The sequence below is a fragment of the Vespula pensylvanica genome, chromosome 4, assembly GCF_014466175.1.
Source record: "Vespula pensylvanica isolate Volc-1 chromosome 4, ASM1446617v1, whole genome shotgun sequence".
In the NCBI taxonomy this organism is placed as follows: Eukaryota; Metazoa; Arthropoda; class Insecta; order Hymenoptera; family Vespidae; genus Vespula; species Vespula pensylvanica.
This window is the reverse complement of record NC_057688.1, coordinates 4717979-4733739: the sequence shown is the minus strand read 5'-3', so window position 1 is coordinate 4733739 and position 15761 is coordinate 4717979. Positions and strand designations below refer to the sequence as shown.

Here is a 15761-nt window from a genome sequence, read left to right as displayed (position 1 = left end):
CTACGTACAATACGTCTATCGTCTCTCTTGTTTTCATTCAATTCGCTTGACCAGCCCTTGTATGTACCTGAATTATAAAGCTTCTTTGTGTTATAATAAAGAAAAAGAGAGAGAGAGAGAGAGAAAGAGAAAGAGAAATAGGTGGTGTATCTGTTGGATCCCTACTAGACTTATGATAACAAAGAAACATCATTTTTATGTAATCATTTTCTTTTTTATTTTTATTTGTTATTATTTAAAACTTTTTTTTTTAATTTTTTTTATTTTTATTTTATTTTATTTTGTTTTTATTTTATTTTATTTTGTTTTGATGAGGGAATAATTCGTAGAATTCTAAACAAATTTTTCGTGTTGACCTTTATCTAGAAGATAATGGGGAAACATCATCCCTCTGTCCGATACAGGTGTAAAGGTAATTCGACTATCTCTTCAATAGGAACGATAAATCTTTGAATGTGAAAGAGAAAAAGGGATTCAATCTTTCAACTGACGTCGTTTCTGGGCAGTACTCTCGATTCAGTCGATTGGATATAAATTTCGTAGGAGATATTCGAACGTGTACACATACATACCTACATATGTACATACATATATACGTGCATGCATGCTTGCATCGTATATGTTCAAACATCGTACGTGAGTAGTAACGATTGACTAGTATCCTAATAAGAACTGGGCCAAAGGGTCAGGTAGAAATTTCAACGAACTCATCCATAACCGAGGGAGAAAAAAACTTACTGATAGATCTGAATAAGTCGAGTAAGTATATTTGATAATTTCACAAGGCACGTTTTCGACGTTAAGAAAGAAAGAAAGAAAAAAAAAAAAAGAAGAAGGACCAAATTTCCTAACCCAAGTGGATTTCTCGAGATAAATCTGAAGTAAGTCGAGTAATCCTTGGTATCAGGAATCAAGAGGACGTGTCATACACGTTGAATCCAAATCCATGAGAAAGAAAAGAAAAAGAAAAAGAAAAAGAAAAAGAAAAAAGAAAAAAAAAATCAGAATAAGACATAAGCACAAACGACACGTTATTGTGTCGAGGACATTCGAAAGGTATCACTAAACAGATCAATGAATGGGTAACCCCTCCTGTCTTTGGATTATTTGAAAAGTGTGAGGCATTTGAGATGATTGAGATCAGCTTTTTAGGATGTCCTTAGGATTCCTAAAACCATCCAATTCATTTTGATATCAGAAAAGATTCTTAGATACATATACCTAAATTAGAAAACCGATCCCGATGTCTTGTCTAACGTTTTTCGGTAATCTGAAAATACCTCGTCCGACAGTTCCTAACGAGAACTATTAACGTTATCGAAGAAGAGGGATATAAGAAAGAAGAAGTTGGATCCTCACGGATCGAAAACTCAGCGGCAAACCGGTGAGTAAAATTTAACGCGTTTTACCGCTTTTCCGGTGACGTATCCTCGGATACGGTTTGACGTCACTGCGTGAAAATGGGCCACAGCCTCGTAAGCCGTCCCCTACTTGCCTCCTTTACGTTCCACCCCTCTGGCAGCACCCCCACCCCATTTTACCCCCTACCGACCCCCGGTACAAGCTCTCGCTCGCCTCGACTCTTATCCTTCCTTCTTCGTTCTTTACGTTTACCCCTTGTCCTCCTATTCTTTCTGTCTCACTCTTTCTCTCTTTCTCTTTTTATTTTTCTTTCTTTCTTTCTTTCTTTCTTTCTTTCTTTCTTTTTTTAACCAGCATCCAATCTCAATCCTTCGCTACAGGACACACAAGAACCGGATGCACGTTCCAAAGTTACTCCTACTAGTATAGTATTGAATTAAATCACTTTCCTCTCTCTTTCTCTCTTTTTTCTCTCATTTTCTCTCTCTTTCTTTCTCTCTCTCTCTCTCTCTCTCTCTCTTTTTCTCTTTTTTCTCGGACAGCAACAGCGACTATATGGTCACGAGAACCTTCCACGTTCTGCACTTACTTCGTGTTAAAGAATCTCCTCGGTAGAAAGTTAAGATAATTTTTGAAAATAATTCTTGAAAACGTGAGAATCCTGTAAAGAGAATTCTATCGACTTACTTTCCTCCTTGAATAAGCAAGCAGATTCTCCTCGATCAAGAAAATTTGTTCTTTTTAAAGAAGAGAAAAATTTATGTTAATTATATTCATCGAATATAATAATCAAAATTGTTATTTAAAAAGGAAAGAAGAAAAGAACTGTCAAAGTTATTCCTTCACGATGGTTCATATGGTTATTGTCTCGCGTTTGAAATTTATTAAACAATTTATCGAGATTTCTTACTAATGATTTATAATGTATTTTAATTGAACGATAAAAATTATTAATTATTTACCAATACTCGATGTAATAATAATAAATACTTTATGAAAATTTCGATAATTATTGATATTCTTTAATAATAAATATTAATTATTCGTCGAAATATCATTCATTATTGTGGAAATATTCGAAATTTACCGAATGCTTTATCAAAATTTTAATAATAATATGATTGATAGATATTTTATAATAAATATTAGTTTTTCGATAGATAGAATATAATATATATATATATATATATATATATATATATATATATATATACATATATTATAACAGAACTAATCTCATAGTTATTGCCTTAGAGATGCCGTTTATTAAATCTGGTAGTTCATTACGAATCTTAATAATGATTCATCCATCCTCCAAGATATTATTAAACACACGATAGAAACAGGAACTTCGTTAGTGACTCAGGCTAAATATCCTCTTGCTAAAGTTGATTATTAATTTCGGTGAGTAGCCATAGATAGACCTCTGCCTTCGTATGGTCACAGGCCAATATCCTAAATACACTTGCCTTTGCCGGGATTACATAAATCTGATCCCGTGATATAGGCGTATATAAACACGATACCTAAGTTCGTTTATGTATATATTTACATATATAAAAATAGTTCACATATCAAATTTGGCCAATTATTATTATCGTTAAGAAGACTACCATAAAATCTTTAATTATCCAACGAGGAACGATCGTATCGTTCGAATTCGACGTATAAATGTCCATTAAAATTATCGAAATATCGATAACTAACTAAACGGGTCGAATTTACCTAGTTCGACCAAGACAGAGGGATTAGGATTTAGGATTAGGATTAACGCAAAGTTTCCAGTTGACGAACATACATACATGACGAATGCACGAACGAGACGTATCGCAAACATGAGCGCACTTAGTCTCTCAGACTATACGACTTAATGCTGTTGACTATCCCTGCTACGCTAAACACGTTCGACAAGTTGAACAGGAGAGCACTCTCTCTCTCTCTCTATCTCTATCTCTATCTCTATCTCTATCTCTATCTATCTCTATCTGTGCGTGTATCTTGGACTTACAGAATATGTTTCTCATGAATATGTGAGAATCGAGATAATTTCGCTTTACAACGAACTTCTCGGTTACTTCGCTATTAATCATTCCAATAGTTATCCGTTTTCTTCTGTTTGTCCTATAGAAATTTCTCAACAAAGACCCACCATTCCTCCGAACTCAGTTACATCTTGTTTTACTTGGTAATACAACGTTGCTCGAATTGAACTCGAATTGTTCACTTCGGATACTGCTAACTTTGTTTCTTCCATCGTTAGAATGGGCTTGATTAATGTTATCAGTGAACTGGATATACTATCTACCTCAGCTTATTCTCTTTCTTTCTATTTCTTTCTCTCTCTCTCTCTCTCTCTCTCCCTCTCTCTCTCTCTCTCTCTCTCTCTCTCTCTCTAATTTAGTAAAATCAACGAAATAACACTTTGTTTTCTTAAGTTGCATCCAAAGAAACTAGATAACGTTTATTTACGTACTTAAGCACATAGCTACGATCGTGTGCTTTGGGGAGATACGAAACAACCAATTTGGGATTATGCCAATCCTAGGAATGACCGACTTAAGAATTCTTCTTTTTCTTCTTCTTGTTATTATTATTCTAGCAAGAAAACTCGATATCTTTCAGCTGTGATCACAACTCAGAACTTCTTACGAGTATTTCGATTGAAAAAAAAAAAAAAAAGAAAAAAACACTAAAAAGAGGAGAAAAAAGAAGAAAAAATAACTAGAAGAGGAGTTTCGTATTGACATTTGATACTGAAAACGTGTAACCATTTATCGCACATGTCACTCCATGTCTTGTTGCTTTCCAAAAGAATTCTACCAAACGTAGTAGAGATATCCATGTTGACAGCTGAACACTTTTCGCGTGTCGAACAGGACTTGCAAATCGAATGCATTTTTCATGATGTCACAATAGAGCATGAATCTTCTTTCTTCAACTTCTTTTTGTTAAGTTTATGAAAACAAAAAATTGATGTTTGCATTGTATATGTATCTATGTATGTATGTATGTATTTATTTAAAATATTCTTAAAGTATTCTTATGATATTTCGATTTAAATGATTCGCTGAATTTACCGATAGATTTTCCCTTTTTTAATTTATCAGGTTTATCATCAATTGTCATTAATCGTTTGTAATAATATTTTTCACAGATGTATAGATAACACAAACTAGTAGGAATTATTTTTTTAAAAGTGGTTATAATGGTTAAAAAAATGTATTTAATTGCGCGAATAATTATTACATCTTTTTTTAAACTTGTTTATATACCTATATTAAAAAATATTTATTTCAATGGAAACACAAACATTTTAGCTCGTAATTACAACTGATTGTAACATCGATGATGAATTGTATGAAAATATAATACCAATTAATCGAAGTTATTTATATATTATTCTTTTTTAATTTCTCGAATATATAAATATAATAGGTATAGACAGTTGGAATTATCTTTTATGTATAAATAAAATGTATTTATTTATATCTTCTATTTTATATAGTTATAAATATTAAAAAGGCCAGTTTTATTTTAATTGATAAAACGAACATTTTAACTCGCAATTATAATCAGTTGCTCAGTCGAGATTAATATCGTACAATTAACAAATTCGATCAAAAATTTTGGATGAAATCAAAAGGACAATATTATTTCTTGAACATGCATAATGTTTCAGTTGGAGTTAAGAGAAGGAATCGATGATGATCGTTAAGATATTTAATAACAATAATTAATTAAATAAATAAAGATGATCGAAAAGTAATCACGAACTTTCTTTTATATTACAGATAGTTATCTAAGTTAAGTAGAAAAAAAAGTTCAATAATTCATTTCGAGTGTTGTTCGGTCTTAATAAAATCAGTAAAAAAAGATGGTCGAATAAAGTTGCTATAGTATTTGGTTGTAGGGTGGTCAGCTAATCGAGAATCAAATGGATAGGGTAGATTTTGAAAGTGTTATCGAAACCAGTATCGATGTTCGACTAACCGAACGAATTGCGAAGGGTTGTAATCTCCGAGATAAACCACAAGATCCTACTCTTAATCTTTATTCTTCTTCTTCTTCTTTTTTTTTTTTTTTCCTTTAAATATCTTAATCTCTTATTTTCAAATATCTTAAAAGTTTTTTCTAAACATTAATATTATCTAGTAATTTAATATTATATTGTATTATATAGCATTTCCATTTATCTCGCGATTACTATTAATATTTTTCATTAATAAAATAAACAACGCAATATTTTCATTTATTTCTCGAATCTGTCTTAAATAATAACATTAATATTTATTAATACAATAATATGTAGTATTTTTATCTATATTTCATATATCTTATAAATAATATTGTTTGTACTATTTATTAAATCGTTTAATCATTTTATAATATATTGATTGATAATTTTGTGTATACTACAATAATAGACGTTTAGTGTCTTTCAAAAATTATGACAATGTTCATTGAAGAGAATGTAGATGACGATCGGAGTTTTTGGAACGAATCCAAGTCCAAAGATAAGTTTGCACATTGAAAATGCCGGGAGTGATCTCAATAGTTAGCTAATCGTTTCGTCGACGTTTTCAAACAATCTAATAACAAAATAATAGAGTGAAAAAACGTAACGCTATACGTTGACTCCTTTCATTCGTTAATTTCTCTTTTATGAAATTTGCGAATTAATTAATTAATTAATTAATTAATTAATTAATTAAAACACGATAAATAAAGGAGAAGAAGGGTAAAAATGAAAATGAATGGTTTTTGTTGTATCATGGATATAGACGGGTTATATATGTGTTAATGCTTATATATGTGTTAATGCTTAGAAAGAGTTTATTGTGTTTAAATTAAAACTTACATGATATTTACCTAACATCACCTTTCTTTCGAATATTAATTAATTCAAAGATATATTAATTACGCAAGTATTTTTTTTTGTTTTCTTTCTCTCTCTCTTTTTTTTTTTTTTTTACTTTTAATTTCTTTTTTCCTTTTTTCTTTCTTCTCGTTTCTTTTTCTTTTTTCTTTTTTTCATTTTTTTTTTTCCAAGTAATCAAGAAGAAGTATTTTGTATCCAAACAGCTTAACATTACTTAACATCTACATAGTGCATATTGAAACATGAAAAAGAAAAGTTTATTGGTTTTAGCTTCTGGTTTATATGATATTTATTTAAAACCATTTATTTTTTTTTTTTTGAATACTACCTCGGAAGTTATTATCGTTTATGAATATACCTTTCTTCTTTTCTTTTCTTCTTTCTCGATGGTTCGAGGAAGAAAAAAAAAAAATAATTTGATTCGATAAACTCAACAACTTTTTCGTTTGCATCTTCTTTCGAATTAAATATATTCCCGAAGAGTTATCGTTCTGTGTGATATAGTTTGACAAGTCGAGAAAAAGATGTCGCATTGCGGGATTATGACTTTCCGAGCCTACTTCCTCTCTCATTCTCTCTCTTGCTCAAGTAGTTCTCTTCGAGTAAAATTATAGACTCCGAGAGATATCGTCGGGAAAGTTTCTTTTCCATTTCTTTAGGTATTATAAAAGCATCCTAACTTGGAACAAATACTTCGTTTCAAATTTTTCATTCTTCCTGTTTTCTTCCAATTTAATGAATCCACTTTTCGAAGATAATATCTATGGGGAGAGAGAGAGAGAGAGAGAGAGAGAAAAAGAGGGAGAGGGGATGTTGAAGAAAGAATACATCAAATTGATCTAGCTTTTCTAAAATAATTTTTCAACAATATATCACAAGTTGATGTTGTAGTAAGTAAAAGTATATATCGGTAAAATACGTGAAAGAAAATGAGATAGTCATGGAGAAAGAAAAAACTAAAGCTTTTTTCTCGTGTTCATGAGAACCATTAATTATTAGCTTGTCGAGTTTGCTTTGAAGGATACCTGTAAGCTTGTGAGTGCTCATAGATGGAATTACGTAACTCTCTCTCTCTCTCTCTTTATCTCTCTTTATCTCTCTTTATCTCTCTTTATCTCTTTCTATTCCTCTTTCTTCCTCTTTGCCATGTAAAAGTGTCTGTCAGAGGTTGGATGGTGCACAGACTTTGCATCGGTAACTGGTAGCCTTTTCTTTTTTACTCCGATTTTCTCCAAGTATCATCATTATTGATTAATACGCCAACCATGAAATAGCAATTTTCTTTCCTTTTTTTTTTTATTTTCTTTGTTTAATATATATGTATATACATCGTACTTGAGCATTTTAACAGACGTATGCATTATTTTCTTTTTCTTTTTCTTTTTCTTTTTTTTTTCATGCACAAAAAAGATGAAAAAATATGATAGATGCATTGGAAAAAAAAAAAAAAAAGAAAGAATTGTTATAACTTCTCTATCTTGCAAATGGCATCCTCTATAAAATACTTGCAAATAATATCACATTTCCTTCCCTTAAAAAATTACTGATAGTCTTATTTAAAACATTTCTTATCTAAAACAAATAGAATTTGATATATTTGATCGTTCGAAAGGAGACATAAAAATATAAAAAAACAAAGGGAAGCTTATCTATGTGTGAAAAAAAGAAATAACAAAAAGAGTTTATCAAAACTTGTCCGAATGAAGGTAAAAAAAAAAAAAAGAGGAAAAAAAAAGGAAATCATGTCACTATTTATTATAAATTTGTTGTTAAATCTTCTTTACATACAATAAAGAAGACCAAGAGACACTCTCTTTAAAATGCTCAGGATGAAGGCGAAGCTTATCCCGATTAAGGACAAAGAACTTTCGGATCAGAACGGTTGACTTGCGTCTTTCAATTAGCGGTGCTGTTCGTTTTTCTCTTAGCCACTCAACGAGAGCTAATAACTCTTTATCGGAAGTAACGAGATCTCATGAGGCGCAATCAAGCAAATAATAAGCGATATTACCGAAGCGTTTCATCGACTAAGGTATATAAGTTACACGTATGTAGGTATGTAACCGCTACCAATAGCCAATTCCGTTTAACCGACGATGTGGCTGAGGTAGTTGGAATAATGGCGAACCGATATCGTAAAACGCTACATTGTCGTTATCATCGACACGAGTATATATTCTGCATTTGCTGTAGTCCATATTCCTTATATGACAACATATACATACCTACATATATATGTACGTACGTGTAAATGATCATACGATATACGATCGTGATTTTGAAATGGAAAATTATTCGTGTTTTATGATTGATAAGAAAATTATTCTTATCCGCATTGAATTTATATTAATACATTATATTATAAAATAATTTAGGTATATTAACGTATATATTGATATACGTTATAGCTGATATATAACTACCGTATCATATACTTCTATTACTGCACTATATTACTCTACTATTTCGAATTAATTTATAAAATAAAAAGTTAATTAAATTTCGTAACGTACCTAATATAAACGTAATATATAATTGCGAGCGCGCGCACGGTTATTAAGTCGTATGTGAAATATAAAAGTTAAATTAGAAACGACATTTGAACTGATTTTCGAATGAAATAATAACCATGACCTAGAAAAGATTCGGGCCAAGAAATTTCAAAAGAAAATTTTCAACAAACGAGCCGTAACAAATGTTATCCTTAGGGTATTAGTTTCGCTATCCCATCAGGAATTGTTTAAGGATGTCGAGAAAGGGGAAACCATTGAGATCGTTGGTATCATTCTCAGATTCTTTCAACTATAACCAAAAGCTTCCAGAAGTCGAGAAATCGTTTACTACAGACCTCTGGTAATCGTCGCCGTTATTCTGATTTATGCGAGTGAACGATCCTATACGCTCGTTTTCCGAGTACTTTCCAAGGGAAGAGAGTTTTGTGCTGTGGAAATATGAACGAAAAAATAGAAGGAAAAAGAATATGAATGAATGAAAGAAAAATAAAAACGAAGAAAAAGAACCGAGAGGAAAACGTTGCCTCGGACTTTTAAGGGCTGCTTCATCCTGAATTCAATAAGACGAGACGACTTTAATTTAAACTACGAAGAAACTCAATTTTAAGCTATGCCTTCTCATCTCCTTCGTTTTCTAACCTGAATCGACCTCACTTTTAAATATAAATCGACGTTTATAAATTGCGCCGAATTAATAAATAATAAAAACGTAAAAAAAAAAAAAAGGTTCGTCAATAACCCACAGCACAATTCGGCGTTAAAAAATAATAGAATTAAATAAAAAATAATTATGAAGATCTGGAAATAATTAAAAAAAAGTACGTGAAAAGGTTTTTTTTTTTTTTTTTAAACGAAAGAAATAAAAAATGTCGGAGATTGTTTGTCGTCTCTAGATGAGTTTCGAAAAATCAATTAACCTATTTTTCGAGGCTTTTTGGACTTATATATATATTTTTTTCTTTTTTCTTTTTTTTTTTTTTTTTCGTTCGGATCGTAAAAATGTTCCCAGGCACTTTCATAATATGAAAAATAAGAAATTAGTTTTAGAAAAAAAAAGTGGGTCTCGAAAAGGAATAATTGATTTTTTAAAACTCCTCTAAAAACTTTCTTGACCCACTATTAATTTATTAAGACATTTCAACGCTTACACCCGAGAAGCTTTTATTATTTCAACGAAATATAATCAGTCTTTAGAAAATCTTTAGAAAACAAAAAAAAAAACGACGGATTTATTTCGTATATTGACGGAGAGGGAGGGGGGGGTGTGCGAGGGAGAAGAAAATAAACGTGTTGAGTGAAAATAAGCTCTATTGATAGAATACTTTTCACCGGAGGTATTCTTTCGAAGTTATAAAAACATAAATATATGTATAGTTGGGAGACACATAATGTGGGGGGTGGTTTCACTCGTAGACGTCATTCGTGAGATTGTAGGTTAATAGCGTCGGTTAATACAAGTGAAGATCTATACGATACAATGTAACAACTTTGTAACTGGGTACTTTGAGCGTTATCTCGAAAGAAAAATAAAAAAGGATTTCTTTCTACCCTATTTTTCCGAAGAAAAGTGTGGTAGATAAAAAGTAAATGATAAAGATTGGATACAAACAACGATCGATTTTTATTTTTATTTAGTTCCATTCGTCCTCGAGAGATAATTATCGATTTCAATAAAAATAACAAATTTATTATTATTATTTTTTTTTTTATATATATCTTTATTTCTTTTCTTTTTTTTTTTTTTTTTCCAAGAAGAAACAAAAATTGGTTCCTGACTTCATTCCGTTCGATCTTATCAACTATGAAATTATGTTTAATTAATCATAATTTCCAATGCATGAATAAGTACGGTATGTTATTAACACGTTCACTGTAATTATACATAATGAGTACTTAAGCTGATCTTCAGAGCATGGATTAATTAATGCTGATGTTGCACCGTTAGCGTCACGTTATTATCAAATTCATTTAATTATACTAACGAGTACGAGTGTGATATATCTTAAATACTGTTATATTGTTTCTAACAGATTTCTAAAATAAACTCAAACTGCGATTGCCAATCGAATAAATCATGAATGAGAAAAAAAAGAAGAGTATTAAAGAGTGTCATGTGTAATAAAGTGTAAAACACATTATTATCGAATTTACTTAATTATATCAATCTTAACAATCTGAAATATGGAGTATCGAATACTATTTCTAATACATTTCTAATACAAACTCGCGAACTGCAAGTGTAATCGAAAAAAATAAAAAGAAAAAAAAAAAGGAAGAAAGTATCATAGAATTTAGCTATGTCAGATCGACGTATCTATCTACTTAGATATAAAATCTGTAGTAAAAGTTAGACAATTGTAAAAGTGAATTGGCGAAAGAATAGTCAAATTAGATGAGCACCTCTCCAGTTTTTCTCATGGAATGAATCGTATAAACTTTCTCACGAAAGTTACCGAATGCGTGTAACTTTCTAAAGAGTTATGACTTTAAAACTTTTTGGATCTCTCTCTCTCTCTCTCCCTCCCCTCTCTTCCCTCTCTCACTACTTTTCTTTGTAAGGTCGTTGAAACTTACTCGTTTCTCTTTGGGAATAGATCGTTCGAAGAGTTGCAAGGGAATGTCGTCGCAACTCTTTGGAGTGATATTTCCCGCTCTTTTATATTCTTCTTTTTCTTCTCTCTCTCTCTCTCTCTCTCTCTCTCTCTCTCTCTCTCTCTCTCTCTCTCTCTCCCTCTCTCTTTTTTTCATCATCTTCTTCTTTTTCTTCTTTTTCTTCTACTTCTATTTCTTTTCAACGGAGCAAGATGTCTTCTTTTTTTTTTTTTTCGTGTTCTTTCTTATTTCTCAAAAGAAAAAGAAAAGAAGAGGAAGATGAACATAACGATTTTGATATCAATTTTTCTTCGATAAATATATTGCCACGCGTTAAATCGAATTTCTTAGCTTCCAAAATTATACTATGGATAAGAGGATTTCTACACGATTTGGATACCCTAAAATATGCACCCCGCGAAGTTTTTACGTTAGCTTGCGATCTAAGATTTCGCGGGGCATAAATTCGATAGGAAAACATTGGTAGTTTCTCATAAAACGAATCTGTCTGGTGTCAACCTTGAAATTGAAATGCATGAGTGAAAGGGAAAAACCTTTCAAGGTCTAAGGGTCTTATATTTTTTATTTTTCTTTTTTTATCTTTTGAAATTTTTTTTTCTCATTTTACGATCATCGTTCATGTAAAAATGAAAGTTAACTTTATCAATCAATTCATCAAGTCTCGTTAAATTTATCAATCATTTTCGAATACAACATTATATGTCTTATGATAATATATATGTATGTATGTATGATATTTATGTACATGTATGTATGTATGTATGTATGTATGCATGCATGCATGCATGTATGTATGTATGTATGTATGTATGTATGTATGTATGTATGTATGTATGTATGTTGAATAAAAGAAAGTGAAAATAAAAAAGAGAGAAAGAGAGAGAGAGTAAAGAAGGTATCTCTCAAGATCGTCTAGTACCAATTACCGAGATTCTCATCCGTGCCCTAGCATCCCTGCTGTCTCTCGAAAAGCAGAGTTTCAACCCTTTGATATCGCAAGATGCAATCTTGGCTAGTGAACCGCAAACATCCACTTCTAATGCGAACGAGTTGAGCCCTTATATGTAGGTATATGTGTATATAGGTTGTGAAGAAGCGAAACACGACTACTAAAAACACTACCTACCTACCTACCCTTTTCGAATCTCGAACAACGTTTACTTAATCAACCTTTTTGAGTAGCCAAGAAAACAAGAAGAGTAAATAAAGGATCGAGCCTTTTCAAAACGGTGTGTGTTAGTAGTATTACATCGATTGTAATGCGTGCGAATATATATATATATATATATATATATATATATCATATGCATGTACTACTTGTATCATACAATGTTGGTATGTTTCTATTTTAAGACTAGTTTCTTCTCTTTCTAATCTTCAATTTTTGAATAAAAAAAAAAAAAAAAAGGAAAGAGAAGAATTAAAATTTGAAAGTTGAATCAGTTAAATGGTACGTCGCTCAAATCCACCGATACTCGAATCTCACGAATTAGTTTTCGTCGATCGATAAATCCATTAAGGCGAAGAATAGCAGAAATAGAAACGGGATGACACGTGGAATGTTAAAATTGCACCGATTTCCAATTTTTTTCTCTCTTTTCTTTTTCGTTTTTATTTTCTTTTTATTTTCAATCGATCGTAGCACGAACAAAAAGAGAGTTTTGAATTTTGTGTGTCTTTCGTAAATACTTGGTAGGTATATCTATCGAATATGAAATATCACGTTCGATAAAGATTGTTCTTTTTCATTCGATCTAATCATTTAGTTTAATCTAATTATTTCTAATATTATTATTTTTAGTCGGCACTGAAACCGTCCGGCATTCTAAATTAAGGAATGGAGGGAACGTGGCAGTGGGAGCAGCGAAAGCACTGCCATATCATACTGCTTAATCCTTCATCGTACGTAAAGAAAAACCCGAGACAAGTTGCAGGTGAGTTTTCTTCGACTTTATTTTTTATTTATTTATTTTTATACATACATACATATACAATATGATGTATAATAATTATTAGTTTTTATAACATATTTATATACAATGATCCAGATAAATTGTTACAGTCCGTTTAATTTTACTAATAAATCGTTTTTAAATAATACCAATAATATAAATTGTTAAATAATACAAAGTGTTCGATTAAATTGTTACAATGTCTGTTTAATTTTATATTTATTAATTATAAATTATAATATTATATATGTTATCTTAACCATAGGATGATCCAAATAAAGAATTATGATGTGTTTAATCTTTTAAATATCTTATAGACGATCAAAATCGATTGATTTAATTTGCAAATTGTATGGGGGGGGGGGGGGAAAGTAATAATAAAACTCGCAACAAAAGCGATTGATAAAACTTAATATTCAACTCTAATTTTTATTTATTTATATATAAATCACTTTTATCAATGGTCCAGATTAAAAGTGTTAAATTTTTATTTAATTGTAAAATTGTTTAATTTTTTAAATAATATTAATCATCAATTCTTTCTTTCTTTTTTTGTTTCTCATCGATCATTAATATTATTTAACTTACAGTTCGTATAAAAAGTTTATTGTGGCAGTCGAAACGATTGCTAAAACTTTAAAATGGTTCATCTTGTAGTTAGCAGTCCACTTCATCACGTCTTTCTTTGTTTTTTGTACACTCTTTTCTTTTCTCTTACTCTCATTTATCCTTTATCGCGTGTGTTAACCGGAAAGAAACAAAAGCGATTGACTTTTTAGAACGTTCCAACTCTTTTCCTCTTTCTATTTCTTTCTTTCTCGTCGTCAATCAAATTCGATCCTAGCAACGCGCAAGACCGAAAAGAATATTACTTTAACCCAATTCCACTTGATCGCTTCGCTTGGTGCGACAAAAATAATTTGTTTTCGTCACCGAAACGAATCTCTCATATTCGGAATTGGTTGCACACTGCTATATTGTAGGAAAGTATTAAAAAAAATAAAAGAAAAAATAATAAATAAAAAAAGAAAGAAAGAAAGAAAGAGAAAAGAAAAATGGTTTTGAAAGTATTTCGAGATAAAGTGAGATTCGTTCTAAAAATTGTCGTCAGGAGTAAATCTTTTTCATTTCTTTTCTTTTTTTGTTTTTTTTTTTTTTTTTTTACAACGCGTATAACAAATTGCATCGTTAAAATTCTATTTGCGCTTTCAATATGTTATTTTCTAACGAATACATATTTCATCGCAGCCCCATTGATCAATATTTTGATACTATTTAAACGTATTTATATTAAAAAAATAAAAAACAGGTCGCATAAAAGTATGTGATTACATTCGAACTCTTCTTCCGGCTGCATTTAAATGTACTTGAGTTGAAGAGGAAAAAATACAAAAAAAAAAAAAAAAAGAAAGAAAGAAAGAACAAATGACATTTAGATGATCGTATAGAAATTTTTCAAAACTTGACAATTCGTATCAAATCGTCAAACAATTTTATTGGACTTATGTCTAATTACAATTACGTCTACAATTTACAAAAATAGAAAAAAAAGAAAAAAGCAACAAACAAACTGATATTCTTCGACTGATTCGAATCTAACGAGTCTTCGATGATCTAACAAGTACAGATAAAATAAACAATTATAAACAAAACAATTGTGAAAAAAAAGAAACGATCGTGATTGAATGTTAAAGAGTTCATAAAATCAAATCGTAAGATCTCCATTACAGATAAACGAGAACGACTGCAGAACAGTCCTGGCAAGGAAGAAGACAGCAGACCTAAGAAGTGGAACGAAGAACAGCAGGAAGAACTGTAGCGTTGGAAGATCGAAGGGTGCTTCCTTTTTTTTTTGTTTTTCGGCATCGACCTTTGGAAGGAGAAAGAGAGAGAAAAAGAGGCTCGACATGGGCCCAAAAGAGCAAAACGTAACTCACTGAGCGATGCAAGTAGTTAGGGCTGGGGCCCTGCTAGTGAGCATGTGGCTCACTAGAGAATGAAGAAACAAAACGTCCGGACCCTATCGTTGATCGTCTCTACATTCACCTACCTCCTCGTCGGCGCTGCGATCTTCGACGTTCTCGAGTCCGAGACGGAGAAACGACGCAAGGAAGCACTGGATGGTAATAAAAAGAAAACACAATATCCCATTGAACATTTAATATCTTTGAACATGTTTGCTGTCGGATTTATCATCCGGTTGATAGTGATCCGGATGATAGTGGATTAAGAGATTATAGGATTTAGAAAAGGATAGATGAAATGAAGTAAAACATTTATTTCTTTGTCCCAACTTAAATCTATATGTTGTCATATCGTTTGGAAGTCAAAAGGACTTTATACAAATATATATTGTATTAGTTAAGTTTTATTTATTTTTATTGTGTCTGTATGCGTATGTGTGTGTGTATATATATATATATATAGACATCCTAAGTTTTC

At 31.0% G+C, this 15761-nt stretch overlaps 1 protein-coding gene across 5 annotated transcripts in view; it reads left to right on the top strand.

The window, feature by feature from the left end:
• The window catches only part of LOC122628377 (two pore potassium channel protein sup-9), a 50890-nt gene that overhangs the window by 32382 nt on the left and 2747 nt on the right, over window positions 1-15761 (top strand). For 4 of the 5 annotated variants that reach the window (XM_043810629.1, XM_043810631.1, XM_043810632.1 and 1 more), the window contains exon 2: window positions 13169-13301. In XM_043810629.1, the coding sequence (XP_043666564.1) occupies window positions 13205-13301 (97 nt within the window). In that variant the 5' untranslated portion in view covers window positions 13169-13204. Of the gene's footprint in view, window positions 1-13162; window positions 13302-15049; window positions 15443-15761 lie in introns of those variants that run through there. The other variant, XM_043810628.1, reaches the window with a different exon arrangement.